We start from the raw sequence: 15,969 nt of genomic DNA on the forward strand, positions 1-15,969 counted from the left end.
TGCTATAAATATTTTTGCATGAGTAGGTCTTTTTCCTCTATCTTGGATCTCTTTGTGATGCAGATTTAAGTGGTATTGCTGCATCAAAGGTTATGCAGTTTTATGGCCCTTTGAGCATAGTTCCAAATTGTTCTCCTGAACCGTTGTATTCCTACAAAATATTTTGAAATTTGTGATACTTGGGAATACCTCATGAGGCTGACAGTGACTGTGGTTCAAAATACTGGAGAGGTAAGAAGTGGAACACATAGAAAATTAAAATGGATCATCTATAGCATAGTCATTGGTTCTGAAAGGTGTCATCTGATGGATGGTAATTACACCAGTTGTGGAACTGATTTGTTTTTTAAATACTAGGCTAATGGAAGAGGCCCTACTACTTCACCAGATCCTAGCATTTATAGCTCAGAAAGAGATGTTTTAGACTATGGCTATGATTCTTTGGAGGAACATTTGTGGGTGACAATCAATGTGTTACCCCATGATGAGGGAGAGTGGCAACCATTTACCACCAGGGTACAGCCTTAAAGTCTTTAAATGGTTATCTGATGACCAGTATTATGGAGTCCTACATATAAAAGAATTTCTGAGTGCAGACTATACCTGTGACAGGTACAACATGTCTTCATGCATAATCTGAACAAAAGCTATTTCTATTTTTGCAGTATCATCAACATGCCAAAATAGGGACTAGTTGAAGTGTTTACTGCCTACATTGTAGGCCCTTTTGTCATTTGGATGCCTGTCTGAATCAGCACAGAGCTTTGGCAGAGACTGAGGAAGTCTCTTGCCAGAATCAAAAGTGTTGTGAAGGCTATTACAAGACCATGTGCCCACTAAAGATCATCATTGTAAGAGTGTGCAGTTTAATACCTGTTGTATGTGTGTCCAGTTTGGTGGTAGACACTTCTTTTAGCTGGGTATGATTAAATAATATGAACCCACTAAAATATATATTCAGTATGATTTTAAATGCATGCAAGAGATGGAAGTGCACATCACAAATGTTATTTATGATGCATACATATATAAGCCTTCCTGGGAGTGGGAATTTAAGGTCTAGTGTTGTATGGAACAATCATCAACTACAGGAGCAACAATTCATCAATTCCAAATTTAAAACCCTTACATTCATTGCCCATAATTCAAAATCTCTTGACATGAACTTTATATTCAACAGCTCCTTTCTAAGAAAATAGAACCAAGGGCCATACCATCGGTGGGGGATAGGGTGGAAAGGAGAAACTAATGTATATATGGATCAAGGACTTAAACATTCACTTCATTTAAACAAAAGGGACCAAAGGAATTGGAAAAGGTTCTATATGTATAAAAATATTTACAATGAGCCTTTTTGTAAGCCAAGAAACTGGGAACTAAAAGGATGCCAATTAATGATTGAAAATTAATTAAGCTGGGATATGTGAATGTGATAGAATACTGTAAAAATAGAAAAGTTATTTTCAAAGAGAGACAGGGATACATAAACTGAGGCAGAGAGAAAAGTAGAACTAGAATACGTTATACTATAAAATCAATATTATAAAAATGAATGATTTTGAAGACACAAATTCATTAATGAGATAAGCAGAATCAAAAGAACAATTTATATAGGAGTATCAACACTATAAAAACAATCAACTTTAAAAAGATGCAAGAACTCAAAAGCAACACAGTGACTATCTATGTATGATTTCAGAGGACCGGTAATGAAGCATCTGATCCTCCTCCTGGCAGAGAAGTGATAGAGTTGAGTACAGAATGAGGCACACCCACATACATCTTTCCCCTCAGGTAACCTACATGCACAGTATACACATAATTGCATAAATGTATATGCACAATACACATGTGCACATTATATAATATACTTAAATATAAACATATCATATGATATACTTAAATATGAATACACATAATATACTTAAATATAAATATAAATAAATATGACTATACATAGTTGTCACAAGAATTTTTTTTCCTTTTTCTCTCTCAATGGGGTTTTGTGGTTGGGGTGAGTGGGAATCCTTTCGATTAATTTAAAAAATAACTGAAAGATAAAAATGAGAGGTGAAAGAGAACACAGAAACAGGATGTTGCATGAACTTTCAGATGAAGTCATATTATGGTTAGTTTTATGTAATTGTTTTACTTTGCTACAAGATACTTATCCCAGATGGGCAGTAGTCTGTAAGGTTTTGTAAAAACAAAATTTCAATGAAAAATGTTTTCTAAACTAAAAAAAAAGCAAAAAAATTTAAAACAATAAATGTGTGAATTAGTGAATTCTTGAATGAATGAATAAATGAATAAATTTCTGTAGATAAAGTGAACTTCCTTAGTTGATGAGTATCCTGGGTTCAATGATAATTTATTTGCCAAACCTTTTCAATAAAATCTTGAATTAGAATTACATTAGTTATTTCCTGAATCAAAAGAACCTGATCAGCTGCTTCCTGATGAGTAGGCTGAGCCCATCTAAAGGAAATCAAAAGTAGCCCCTCTTGGATGTGGCAAAATTGGTACACTGATGCATTGCTGGTGGAATTGTGAATTGATCCATCCATTCTGGAAGACAATTTGGAATTCTGCCCAAAGGGCTTTAAAAGACTGCCTGCTCTTTGATCCAGCCATACCACTGCTGGGTTTCTACCCCAAAGAGATAATAAGGAAAAATACATGTACAAAAATATCCATAGCCAAGCTCTATGGTGGCAAAACCCTGGAAAATTGGGATGGAGGTGTCCACTGATTGGGGAATGGCTGAACAAATTGTGGTATTGGATGGTGATGGAATACTATTGTGCTGAAAGGAATAATGAACTGGAGGAATTCCATGTGAACTGGAAAGACCTCTAGGAATTGATGCAAAGCGAAAGGAGCAGAACCAGGATAACATTGTACACAGAGACTGATATACTGTGGCACAATCAGACATAATGAACTTTTCTACTAGCAGCAATGCAATAATCCCAGACAATTCTGAGGGACTAAGAAAGAATGCTATTCATATCCAGAAAAAGAACTGTGGGAGTAAAAACACAGAAGAAAAACTTATGATACATGTAAAACCCAGTAGAATTCCTCAATAGCTCCAGGAGGGGGAGGGAAGAGGGAAGGAAAAGAACATGAATCATGTAACCATTGAAAAATACTATAAATGAATTTTTAAAAATGAAAAATAGAAAAAGGTAGCCCCTCTTATACAATTGTCCTTCTCATAATAGCAGATGGGACATCCACCAGAAAAACAATATTGAAATTTAAAAATTATCCTCTCACAATCTATTAAAGAAAAGCCATCCAGAAACTTGGGATTTATAACAACTTCTCCACTTAGGCAGGCATAACATAAAGGAATCCGTTCAAAGGGAGTTATGTGCATCAGTCCCTGGATAGCAAGAGTGTATTACATTTATGCTAGTAGTAACCACTGTCTGACTGTCTAGAAAAAGCTATACAGATAGATGATAATTGGATAGACAGACAGACAGAAAGATAGAAAGAAAGAAAAGTAGATAGATAGATAGATAGATAGATAGATAGATAGATAGATAGACAGACAGACAGATAGATTAACTTAGAGATTGCCATGCATCTCCTAATGATACTAACCTCTGGATTAAAAAAATTGTATATACCAGGGTGGTGGCTATGGTATCAAGATTATTTAATGTTCAACATACTCTGCTTTTAATAATGCCATGAGATAGTAGATTCTATCTTTGTATTTTCTCATTCCTTTGCCCAAGCTTAGCCTGATCAGCAGCACCCAATGAGATCCTTAATATCTGACATCATCTGTAGTATGCATTGATCCTTGGTATACAATAATTTTGATATATTGTGACCATATCATCATCTATGAGATTCCATTAGAAAATATAATAGGCAGATAAAAAGATATACTTTAAAAGCTCCAATGTTTTGTTCATGTGACTGGTACTGGAAAGCTTGCTCTATAGCTCAAATTTTCCCTACAGGGAATTTAGAAACAATTTGGCAATCTCTCGCTTGGAAAGCTTCATACTGATAGGGGAAAGCTTGATATTTATGCCATCACTACAGCTGTAATCCTCTATTTATTGAGCCTCCTGGCTCAGTGTCTTACACTTACCAGGGTAACCAGAAAGCCTCCTGTTACTGGCATTGATGGAGAAAAATTTAATCACTAAGGAGATGAGTGGAACTTTTTGGAAACTGCAAAACTTCATAAATCTTAGCAAAATGGTATCCCTTTTCATTCAGAGACATTCAATTATATAGTGTAACAGATTCCCTTCAAAGCAGCTGTTTATCATCATGTCTGTGGCATCTTCTCCACATGTCCTAAACAGCATAAACATCAGGCTATAGTCTACTCTGGAAAGCAGAATGGGGAAGAAATCTCACCACACAGTGAGTATGACTTTACCTTTCTTATATTCAGTCTCTGGATAACTAAACCTTAAGTGCAAGGTAGTCAAAGACAGGCTGGCAAAGTTATAATATTGCATCTTCCAAATTTGTGCAACCTGTTGAAAATCTATTGCATTTATGAGAACCCCACCACAACTAATCTCCACAATAGACAACTTTAGGTCATGCCCTTTGCAAAAAACATTAAGCATGCAGTCCCCCAAATTCTTTCTGCCAGTGATTAAAATGAATTCTGGATAATTAAGATGACCAATTTCAGTCCTCAAGAAGCTAAGAAAATGTAGCTCTCTTTTCTGCTTGCTGTGGTGGACAGCTATGGGTATAAGATACTGAATATGTTATTATGATGGACGAGATAATTGGTCTTTCTGAACTATTTTTTCCTCTTTATAAAAATCATCATCATAAAGGATAACTGATTGAGTAGAAGGAAGGAATCATATATTTTGAAAAGAAAATGGCCAAAAAGAAAAAGATATCAATAAAAATGAATGTGGTTATACTATAGACTTATTCTCCCAATCCATACATATTTTTCAGGTTTCCAGAGTTGGGCTGGCTTCATTTCTATCTAGTGGTGCCTGCCTACCTAAGGGTAATAGGGGTGTCTTTCTTCAAGGCTATTGGCTTAAGTTCTCATTTTGCTGTGTTTCTCTCCTTAAGCTTCAGAAACTAGCATTTCATTTCCATGTAAGCAATTAACATCATTTAATTTCCATAAAAAGATAATTGGTCTGAAGATATAACAAAAATAGGAATGACAAATATCTCTCCTAACTCCTGGGGACAGATTCTCCCCTATACTTTAATCCCTGGGGAAAGTGGCCTCAAACTTAAAAGACTGCTACACAGCATTGATCCATCATTTTTTTTTCCAAATTTGATTTAACTAGTGGATGAATTCCCTTTTCACCGTTCTGGCTGAGTCAAATAAGTCATAAGTAATTCACTCCTCAAAGGATAGTCTGGTTACCAGACCTGGCATGGATTATGACTCACAGACTCATAGTGATTCACTCTATTGACCTATTGAAGTTTACTGGGTTATAGCCATTGCTAATATTCCTTCACCTAAATGCAAGAAAAAATAGATAAAAGAGACAGAAGCAACAAAAGGGTCATGTGCTCATAGACTACATTATGGTAATCCAGGAGGGACATAAAAACTCGAGGCATCTTCTCTCTCTAACTCAGAGACTTATAGCATTCCTTGCATTTGTTAGAAATTTTAGCACCTTTCTTCTCTATATGACAAAATTATTTTCACTAATAGCCCTGAAACAAAACAAATAATAGCAGAAAAGTAATGCAGTGAAAATATTTTTGTATTAAACTTTGTATAAATAATCATGCCAGAAAATTATAGTACACAAAGAGGAGGAATAATTAATGGATCGATAATTTAATTGCATTAATGTAATGCCCCAAGGTTGTTTCAACTTGTTCAAAGAAGAAACTCCTCTAAAATTCTGAGCAGCTGCTCATCATCAGATCCTAGAAATTCTTATAGATGGTTCTTAGGGTATTGATTCCTCTGGGGAGGTTTCAGGAAGCTCTGACTCTACTCTTCAATACATAAACCATACTATTGGTCCTGGGCAGAAGAAAATGGAATTCCTACTCTGTGTACCAATACCAACGTGCTGCACATGAGCCAGTTTCAGCTATTCATTCCTCTTGCTTTCATAAAAAACCTAATAAGAAAGCAATTTCTTATCCTCTGAGTCTTCCTTTTCCTCACAGCTGCCCTCCCCAAATACCCCATTCTGCATCTTGCCTCCTTTGGGGGTAGATTGCCCCCATTATCTGACTTATGGCATTCTCATGGTTTGGGATCAAAGAGACTTGCTTTGGCTCGTTAGTGCCTTTTTTTTAAATTTTTTAAACATTTATTAATATTCATTTTTAACATGGTTACATGATTCATGCTCCTCCTTTCCCCTTCGCCCCCCGCACTCCCCCACCCATGGCCGATGCACATTTCCACTAGTTTTGTCATGTGTCCTTGATCAAGACCAGTTTCCAAATTGTNTCAAAGGGCAGGCAGTCTTTTATAGCCCTTTGAGCATGATTCCAAATTGCCAGCCAGAATGGCTGGATCAGTTCACAGCTCCACCAGCAATGCATTAATGTCCCAATTTTGCCACATCCCCTCCAACATTCATTACTCTCCCCTTCTTTCATTTTAGCCAATCTGCTAGGTATGAGGTGATACCTCAGAGTTGTTTTGATTTGCATTTCTCTAATTATTAGAGATTTGGGACACTTTCTCATGTGCTTATTGATACTTTTGATTTCTTTACCTGAAAATTGCCTATTCATGTCTCTTGCCCATTTATCAAATGGGGAATGGCTTGATTTTTTATACAATTGCTTTAACTCCTTGTATATTTGAGTAATTAGACCCCTGTCAGAGTTTTTCGTTATAAAGATTTTCCCCAATTTGTTGTTTCCCTTCTGATTTTGACTACATTGTTTTTGTTTGTACGAAACCTTTTTAGTTTAATATAATCAAAACCATTTAATTACACTTTGTAATTTTCTCTAACTCTTGCTTGGTTTTAAAGTCTTTCCTTTCCCACAGATCTCACAAGTATACTATTCTGTGTTCACTTAACTTATTTATAGTTTCCCTCTTTATATTCAAGTCATTCACCCATTCTGAATTTAACTTGGTGTAGGGTGTGAGATGTTGATCTAGACCTAATCTCTCCCATATTGTTTTCCAAATTTCCCAGCAGTTTTTGACAAATAGTGGATTCATGTCTCCCAAGTTGGGCTCTTTGGGTTTATCATACACTGTCTTGCTGATGTCATTTATCCCAAGTCTATTCCATTGATCCTCCTCTGTCTCTTAGCCAGTACAATATTATTTTGATGACTGCTGCTTTATAGTATAGTTTAATATTTGGTACTGCTAGGCCCCCTTCCTTCACATTTTTTCATTATTTCCCTCGATATTCTTGATCTTTTGTTATTCCAAATGAAATTTGTTATAGTTTTCTCTAATTCAGTAAAGAAGTTTTTTGGTAGCTTGATAGGTATGGCGCTAAATAGGTAAATTAATTTGGGTAGAACTGTCATTTTTATTATGTTAGCTCGTCCTACCCATGAACAATCAATGGCTTTCCAATTGCTGAGATCCAGTTTTATTTGTTTGGAAAGTGTTTTGTAGTTGTTTTCATATAATTCCTGTGTTTATTTTGGTAGATAGATTCCTAAGTATTTTATATTGTCTAGGGTGATTTTAAATGGTGTTTCTCTTTTTACTTCTTGATGCTCTATTGTGTTGGAAATGTATAGAAATGCTGATGATTTATGTGCATTTATTTTGTATCCTGCAACTTTGCTAAAGTTGTTGATTATTTCTACAAGCTTCTTAGTTGATTCTCTAGGATTTTTAAGTATACCATCATATCATCTGCAAAGAGTGATAGCTCTTTCTTGTAGACAACATATGGTGGGATTTTGGTTTCTAATCCCCTCTGCTATTTGCTTCCATTTTATGAGTGAGTTCATCCCATTCACATTCAGAGTTATAATCATCAGTTGTGCATTTGCTGACATTTTTTAATCCTCCCCTATTCCTACCCCCTTTTTCCTTATACTTTTTCCTTTTAAACCAGTGGTTTGCTATTGAGCCGCTATCCATTATCCCCTCCCTTGATTAACTTCCCTTTCTACCCCCTCCCTTATTTTCCCCCTCTTTTTGTTTTTTAAAGCCTTATGAATTCCCTCCTCCTTCTTCCCTCCCTTTTTTTGACCTCCCCACTCCCCTGCTCCCCTTAGTTTATCCCTTCTAACTTTCTCAGAAGGGTTAGATAAGAGTTTTATGTCCCACTGGATGGTATAGCTACTCTTCCCTCTTCGGGTTAATTACTCTGAGAGTAAGGTTTGATTATTACCTCTTAATGCTCTCTTCCTCTCCTTCTTATAATAGTATTTGTGCCCTCTTCCTCCCATGCCCTCTTTGTGTGTAACAGAATATCCTATTTTTCTTACTCACTCAAGTTTCTCTTGGTGTCCCCTGCTATTCACCCCCTCTTTCCCATCCCCCATGTCATCTTAGATTATTTAGTGTTCTACCCTCACCCTGTGAATTATTCTTCTGATTAATATAATAGTGAATATTATAATAGTGAATAGAGTTCACTATAGAGAATTATACATAACATTTCTCTACATAGGAATACAGATAATTAGATCTTACTGAGGCCCTTAAAAAGGCAAATTTAAAAATTATAAGTTTTCTTTCTTTCCCCTCTGTATCTTATTTACATTTTCATGTTTCTCTCGATTTTTGTGGTTGGATATCAAACTTTCCATTTAGCCCTGGTCTTTTCTGTGCAAATACCTGGAATTCTTCAATTTTGTTGAATGCCCATACTTTCCCCTGGAAATATATAGTCAATTTTGATGGGTAGTTGATCCGTGGTTGCAGGCCCAGCTCTCTTTCCTTTCTGAATATTGTATTCCAAGCCTTGCAATCTTTTAGCGTGGAGGCTGCCAGATCCTGTGTGAGCCTGATTGGTGCTCCTTGATATTTGAATTGTCTCTTTCTTGTAAGATTTTTTCTTTTGCTTGGAAACTCTTGAATTTGGCAATTACATTTCTGGGTGTTTTCTTATCTGGATCGAATGTTGCAGGTGTTCTATGAATCCTTTCAACCTCTATATTGCCCTCTTGTTGTAGGATTTCAGGGCAATTTTGCTGAATTATTTCTGTTAGTATGGAGTGCAGGTTTCTATTAATTTCTGTTTTTTCTGGAAGACCAATTATTCTCAAATTGTCTCTTCTAGACCGTTTTTTTTTTCATTTTTCCTTCTATTTTTTCAGTCTTTTGGTTTTGTTTTATTTGTTCTTGTTGTCTTGAGAGATCATTAGCTTCTAATTGCTCAATTCTAGCCTTTAGGTATTGGTTTTCAGCTATAATCTTCTGGTTTTCGGCTATAATCTTCTGGTTTTTGGCCATAATCTTCTGGTATTCCTTTTCAATCTGGTCATTTTTGGTGTTCAATTTGCTTATCAGTTCATTTGGTTTCTGAGCCTCACTTTCCAATTGCAAGATTCTACGTTTTAAACTGTTATTTTCTTGCCAGATCTCTTCCATTTTCCTCAAAATCTCAGTTTTGAACTCTTCCATAGCTTGTGAGGAGTTTTCCTTATTTGAGGAGGGTCTGGATACTTGTTTGTTCTCCTCCTCTGTTTGCTCGGTTGTCTGGATTTTCTCTGTGTAAAAGTGGTCAAGTGTTAAAGACTTCTTTTTCTTGTTGTTAATCTTTCTCTTCTGAACTTCCTGAGACTGGGTAGCCATTGTTAGCCTAGCAGCTTCTCAGGTTTATCCTCTCGCTCAGGGTCTGTCCGCGGTCTTTTGGCTCCTGAGGTCTGAGTTCTGGTTTTTTACAAGGTCAAGCCCCCTGGTGGACCCCCTCGCTTGATCCTCTGCCGGAGGTTTCTTTACAAGTCTCAGGGCACTTCTTCCTCAGTCGTATACCTGTCTGTACTGGTTCCCCACTCAGGGTTTCAGAGCTTTAGCTTGTGGCTGTGTCTGCCTCGACCCATACCTCTGCCCGGGCCTGTGCTCTGAGCCTGCGTTCTGCTCCCGCGCTCAGGTTTGTGTGTTTTCTTTAGCTTTTTGGGGTCCTAAATCTTGCTGCTCTTAGGAACAGGCCCCGGAGCTGCCAATGACTCAATGGGTGCCCCAAACTTGCTCTATTTCTTTTTAGCTGGCTTCAGCGCTATAGGTGTTGTGTGTGGAGGGGTTGGGGTTGGGGTGGTTGCTCAGCCCGAGATTTAGTGAGAGCTGTTTCACCCCTTTATAGCATGGAAATGCCTCAATTCCACGTACCTTCCACGCTGTGCCCTGTTGTGGGGTTCCTCCATTCGTCTGGACTTGTTTTTATGTCCCCTTGAGGAGTTTTGTGTGTTTCAGTCAGGAGAGGTTAAGAGCTACTTCTTACTCTGCTGCCATCTTAACCCGGAAGCCCTGGTTAGTGCCTTTTGAATGCATCTGGTTCCTCCACCAATCAGCAGTTTATTTCTTCACCATCTGGAAAGGAAACAGAAATAAATTATAAAATTTTTGCATGTGCTTCATATTAGCCAGCAATGTCCTTCCATTGCATGTCACATTGCCTTTTTTTTTAAAAGTAGGCTCCCCAGCGTCTTCCATATGCACAGAAAGCAGGTAGAACAGAGATTCCATTGGCCATGTCTTTACTTTATAAAATTTGTAAAAAAGAAGAAAAAAATTCATCACCTTGACATAACCAGAAGTGGCTGAATATGACCACGAAAGAACTATTTATGCAGTTATAAATGAGTATGTCAAGTATATATATATATATATATATATATATATATATATATATATATATATATATATATATGAATTAGAGAACCTGGGTTCAAATTTCATCTCTGAAATTATTACCTAAGTGGCCTTAGGCAAGTTACTCAAATTACCAGGTCCTCAGTTTTCTCATGTGTAAAATTAAGAGATAGAGGTCATCTCTATGATTCCTTCCAACTTTAAGTCTATGATTCTATTATTATCTAAAAAATGAATGGATTGAATTAGCCAATGAGTCTAAAGTTCAAAGAGGCTAATAGTTATCCAAAGCCAAAGATAATTAGAGATGGAATTAATAGCACTTCTCAAAAACAATGGGATTCAAACAATCCAACAATCATCTATAAGAGTTCTCACTCTAGATACCTTTCATTTCTCTTTCTACTACACCAGAATGCATGGCCAGGAAGCAAATGGAATTAAATAAACCGTTATTGAATTACTGCAATGTGCTGTGCCCTAGAGAAAGATACACAACTCAATAGAGCCAGGTTCTTATCTTCCTAGGGATTATAATATTAGCAGGATAATACAAATATACAAGTAATTTTAATTAAAAGGAGATGTGGTAAGTGCACAAGTGAGTTGGAAAGTGCTAAGCAAGGTCTGAGGATGAGAAAGACTAGTATCAACTAAAGATGATTAGAGAAAGGACACGATATAGGAAAGAGCATGTAAGCTCAGTCTTAATGGATAGACTGAGGGTTTAAAAGAAGGGTTTCCAGGTAGGGGACAGTGAATGAGCAAAGTAGAACCAGAAATCCCCAAAAGATTTTGCATTGAATATTTACTCTTGTTCATACTCCTGATTTCACTGGGATCTGGGGACCTAATAAGAGAAAAAAAAAACCCCTATGAGCAAAGAAACATCCTAACAAACTCCATGGGAGAAAAGATTATTTTTTCTTTGGAACTTTAGCCATCAGGGGAAAAAACCCCAGTAGAGACAATCTTCCAAATTGTGCTATTTCCTGAGAAGGTGCTATAGTCCTCCACTGTTGGTGCACTACAAAGACATTAAAGATGCCAGCAAGGAGGAAAGGAGAAAGTGCTCAGGATACCTGGCAGAGGTGAACGTGAGTAGAATTAGTGGTAAGTTTTGTGCTTAGAGGAACATCCGAACCCTGGACAGGACTACTATGTCAGGGAATTAAGTTTCCCTGAAGTGGTGAAATCCTCTTTGGGACTAAGGCATAGAAATTGGGGAAAGAGATCAGATTGTGTAGGTGGATACAGTTAGGAGGCAATGTCCTATGTTTATGCCTCTCTCTTTTGATGATTCTTTGGTTGGAAAACATGTGTTTAGAAAAAAGCTAAAGGACCATAAGGACCTAGAAATGTCATCTAGTCAGCTGGAGGAAAGTTCTGTGAGTCATTTTAAACCACTCATGGATAATATCTGTCCTCCCTGAAAAAGCAGTGTGATAAATGATTTAACTGATCTGTTGCTCATGGAAAACCATAACCATTGTATTGTTGTGACAGATACTTTTAACTTCTCTTAAAATTCTGCTTTTATGAATGCTTAGATATTGCTAGGGAGTACAGTGGATAAAGCACTGGTCTTGGAATCAGAAAGACTCATTTTCCTGAATTCAAATACAGCTTCAAACATTTACTAGCTTTGTGACCCTGGGCAAGTCACTTAAGCTTGTTTACCTCAGTTTCCTAATCTGAAAAATGATCTGGGGAAAGATATGGCAAACCACTCTAGTATCTTTGTCAAGAAAACCCTAAATGGGTTCATGAATAGTTGAACTCAACTAAAAATGACTGAACAATAACAACAAAATGTATGGCTTAAATATTTAGAAAATCTTGCAAAATATCTTGATTTCCACACCAGTGCAGGTGACAACCTCAGTACTCTGACTTTGTAAATGCTTTAATGATTGGCTTTGGCCAAAAATTCATCAGCTGGGAAGCAGCCTTCTCCAATGAGCCTCTAGCCTCTTATGGAATCAAACTACCAGGCAGAAGACAGTTAATGCACTGACAGGCCTAGATTTGATTCCTATCTTTGTTTGAAGGATGTGCCAAACCCTATAGTTTGCTTAGGACATCAAGTTAAATGGACTCTTAGATAGAAGTTTGCCTAACCCCTTTGAGAGGAAACCTCGAGTAGCAATGAGAGACAGCTGGACTGGGAGTCAGGAGGCATTTGGAATGATGAATCCTGCCTCTGACTCTTACTAGAAGACATTTCATTTATTTGTAAGAATTTCCTCTTTTTCCTGATCTGTAAACAAGGGGGAAGAGAAAGATATGGAAAAGATATGAATATTTATTGTCTACTATGTGCCAGGCACTGTGCTGCACATTAAACTGATATTATTTCACAAGGTTGTAATGTGGATAATTAATAAAAAGCTCTTTGTGGACCTTAAAGTGGCATTATAGGATTAAAGGCCTGTAGGTGGCTCAGTGCAAAGAGCATTGGACCTAGTGTTAGGAAGGCCTGAATTCCATTCTGGCCTCAGACACTTAATGGCTATGTCACTCTAGACAAGTTAATCAAAATCTTTGTGTCTCAGTTTCCTCATCTGTTAAATGGGGATAATAATAGGATATAGTTCTCAGAATCAAGGATCAAACGAATTAATATGTAAAAAATGCTTACATAACTAAAAAGTACTAAATAAGTACTATTTGTTATAGTATTGCAAAAGACCTCCAGAGGCCAACTAATCCAGCTCCTCTGTTTGATAGTTAAACTTGCCTGGGCCCAGATGGTAATTACATATCAGATACAGGATTTGAACTCAGGTCTTTCTGGCTCCAAACCTATTGCTTTTATTTAAGCATCACCTATATAGGTCAGTAATTATTATAATAATTATAATTTTTGGCACTTAATTGTTTTATGAAGGAGGCCAGATAGTGTAGTCGATAAAATGTTGGCCTTGAATTAATAAAAAATCAGAGTTCAAATCCAGCATCAAGCATGAGCTGTATATCTTATAAAACTCATTCAGCTTCAGTTTCCTCATCTGCGAAATGGGGATAATAACCAGTTCAATCTTCCAAGATTGGTGTCAGGATAAAACAAAATATTCGTAAAGCATTTTTCAAATTTTTCAAAACTACATAAATGCTAGCTATGTTGATGACAATGATAACAATGAAGATGGCTGACCATAGCCCTGTAGCTTCTACAGGCATTATTTTTAAATAGGTATGGCAAGTATTATATATATATATATATAATAGAAGAGGAAACTCAAGCAGAAAGAGATGAAGCTCATCTCTGTCTCCTTTGGTTTTCTCAAACATTAAGACATTAAGCGATGGACCCTGGAGTTGAATTTGAGACCTCCAAAGTCAAATTCTTATGCTCTTCTCACTATATATTACTCTGCCTCTTCTGACAGGTAAGGAAACCAAAGTGCTCTAATGTTGTGACCTCACCAACATAACAAATTAAGCAAAGGGATTTGAATCTCAAGTCACAGTCAGGTCTCTTTTTTTTGCCAAATTTAGGGCTCTATTTAGTGGTCCACCCTGACCATGTGCTTTTTTCCTCTAGAAATTTGGTCACCAAGGGAAAACTCAATAGAAATAATTTTTCATCTCCTGCTAACTTCAGAAAAACTGTTGTATCACTCTTCTGCCTGCAGAAATGAAGTATGTTAGAGATGGGAACACCAGGAAGAGGAGGGAGCCCTAGTCTCCAAGAAATTAGGATCTCCTCTACTTTAGGATGAGATATTAGACAAAGACTGTAGTATAGAATGGAGATCATCAAAACACATGATTAAAAGCAAAAGCAAGAGAGGCACAAGAAAATTTCTGAGGTAACTCCCACTGTAAATCAAATAAATTTAATCATTGAACAGTTAAGTCGTGGGGAAAAGAAGAAGAAAGGCATTGATTTGTATTTTAAAATACACCAAAAGATGTGGCCTTCTGATGTAGGGGGCAGTATCTGTTTTTCTTCCTTTCCCAGGTGATTCTGCCTATGATATGGAGAATAAGAACCAATCAATGGTGACAGAGTTTTTCTTCTCTGTGTTCCCCCAGTTTCAGGAAGGGGGCTTCTTGTTCTTCATCCCTTTGCTGCTCATCTACCTATTTATTGTCACTGGAAACCTCATGATTTTCATTGCTGTAAGACTGGATACCCGGCTCCACAACCCCATGTACAATTTCATCAGCATCTTCTCCTTCCTGGAGATCTGGTACACCACAGCCACCATACCCAAGATGCTCTCAAACCTTGTCAATGACCAGAAAACCATCTCCTTCACGGGTTGCCTCCTACAGATGTACTTCTTCCATTCTCTTGGAAACACTGAGGGCATCTTGCTGATGGCTATGGCCATTGACAGGTACATTGCGATCTGTAATCCCCTCAGATACCCAACCATAATGACACCCAGGCTCTGTGCCCAGTTGAATATTGGTTCTTGTGTCTTTGGCTTCCTTATCTTACTGCCTGAGATTGCATGGATCTCCACCCTACCTTTTTGTGGCTCTAATCAGATCCATCAGATCTTTTGTGACTTTGCCCCAGTGCTGAACTTGGCTTGCAAAGATACCTCTATGCTCCTGGTGCAGGATATATTCCATGCTATTGCCATTCTCTCTACTGCCCTAATCATTATCCTCTCCTATATTCGAATTATCATTGTGATCCTAAGGATACCATCCAAAGAGGGTCGCCAAAAGGCTTTTTCCACCTGTGCCAGCCATCTTGCAGTGTTCCTGTTGTTTTTTGGCAGTGTGGGACTCATGTATCTACGTTTTTCAGCTACTTACCCTCCAATCTGGGACACAACTATTGCAGTGATGTTTGCTGTCCTCGCTCCCTTTTTTAACCCAATTATCTATAGTTTGAGGAACAAGGACATGAAAGAGGCCATCAAAAAGCTTCTCTGTCCAAAAGAAACACAATAACATATATACATATATGCTTATATGTATACATTTTAATACACATACATGTACTTGTATATGTGTATATTACTTCACACACATGTATTGTATATATCAATTTCTGATATGAATGTATGTACATGTGTGTCTATACATCCATGTATGTCTACACAGCTGAATTATAATTAGTGCTTTATAGTTTTCCAAGAATTTTATGTGCATTTTCTCTGTCTATCCCTACTAGAGCCCCATGAGTTGAATGCTGTTAAAAATTTTTTTTAAGTCCACTATAATGTCTATTTTTGACCTTACTCATTGCTGTA

The 15,969-nt window shown here is 37.1% G+C and overlaps 1 protein-coding gene across 1 annotated transcript; it reads left to right on the forward strand.

Moving 5' to 3' along the window:
* The first annotated feature begins 14,734 nt into the window (after positions 1 to 14,734).
* LOC123245535 (olfactory receptor 6K3-like) lies at positions 14,735 to 15,667 on the forward strand. The gene has a single exon (XM_044674454.1). It carries the CDS (start codon positions 14,735 to 14,737, stop codon positions 15,665 to 15,667), a length of 933 nt encoding a protein of 310 aa, XP_044530389.1.
* The last annotated feature ends 302 nt before the right edge of the window (positions 15,668 to 15,969 follow it).

The sequence above is a fragment of the Gracilinanus agilis genome, chromosome 4 (assembly GCF_016433145.1).
Source record: "Gracilinanus agilis isolate LMUSP501 chromosome 4, AgileGrace, whole genome shotgun sequence".
Classification (NCBI taxonomy): Eukaryota; Metazoa; Chordata; class Mammalia; order Didelphimorphia; family Didelphidae; genus Gracilinanus; species Gracilinanus agilis.

What these genes read in the sequence shown, in the direction of transcription:
- LOC123245535 (XM_044674454.1), top strand. Translation starts at nt 14,735, where the DNA reads ATGGAGAATAAGAACCAATCAATGGTGACAGAGTTTTTCTTCTCTGTG.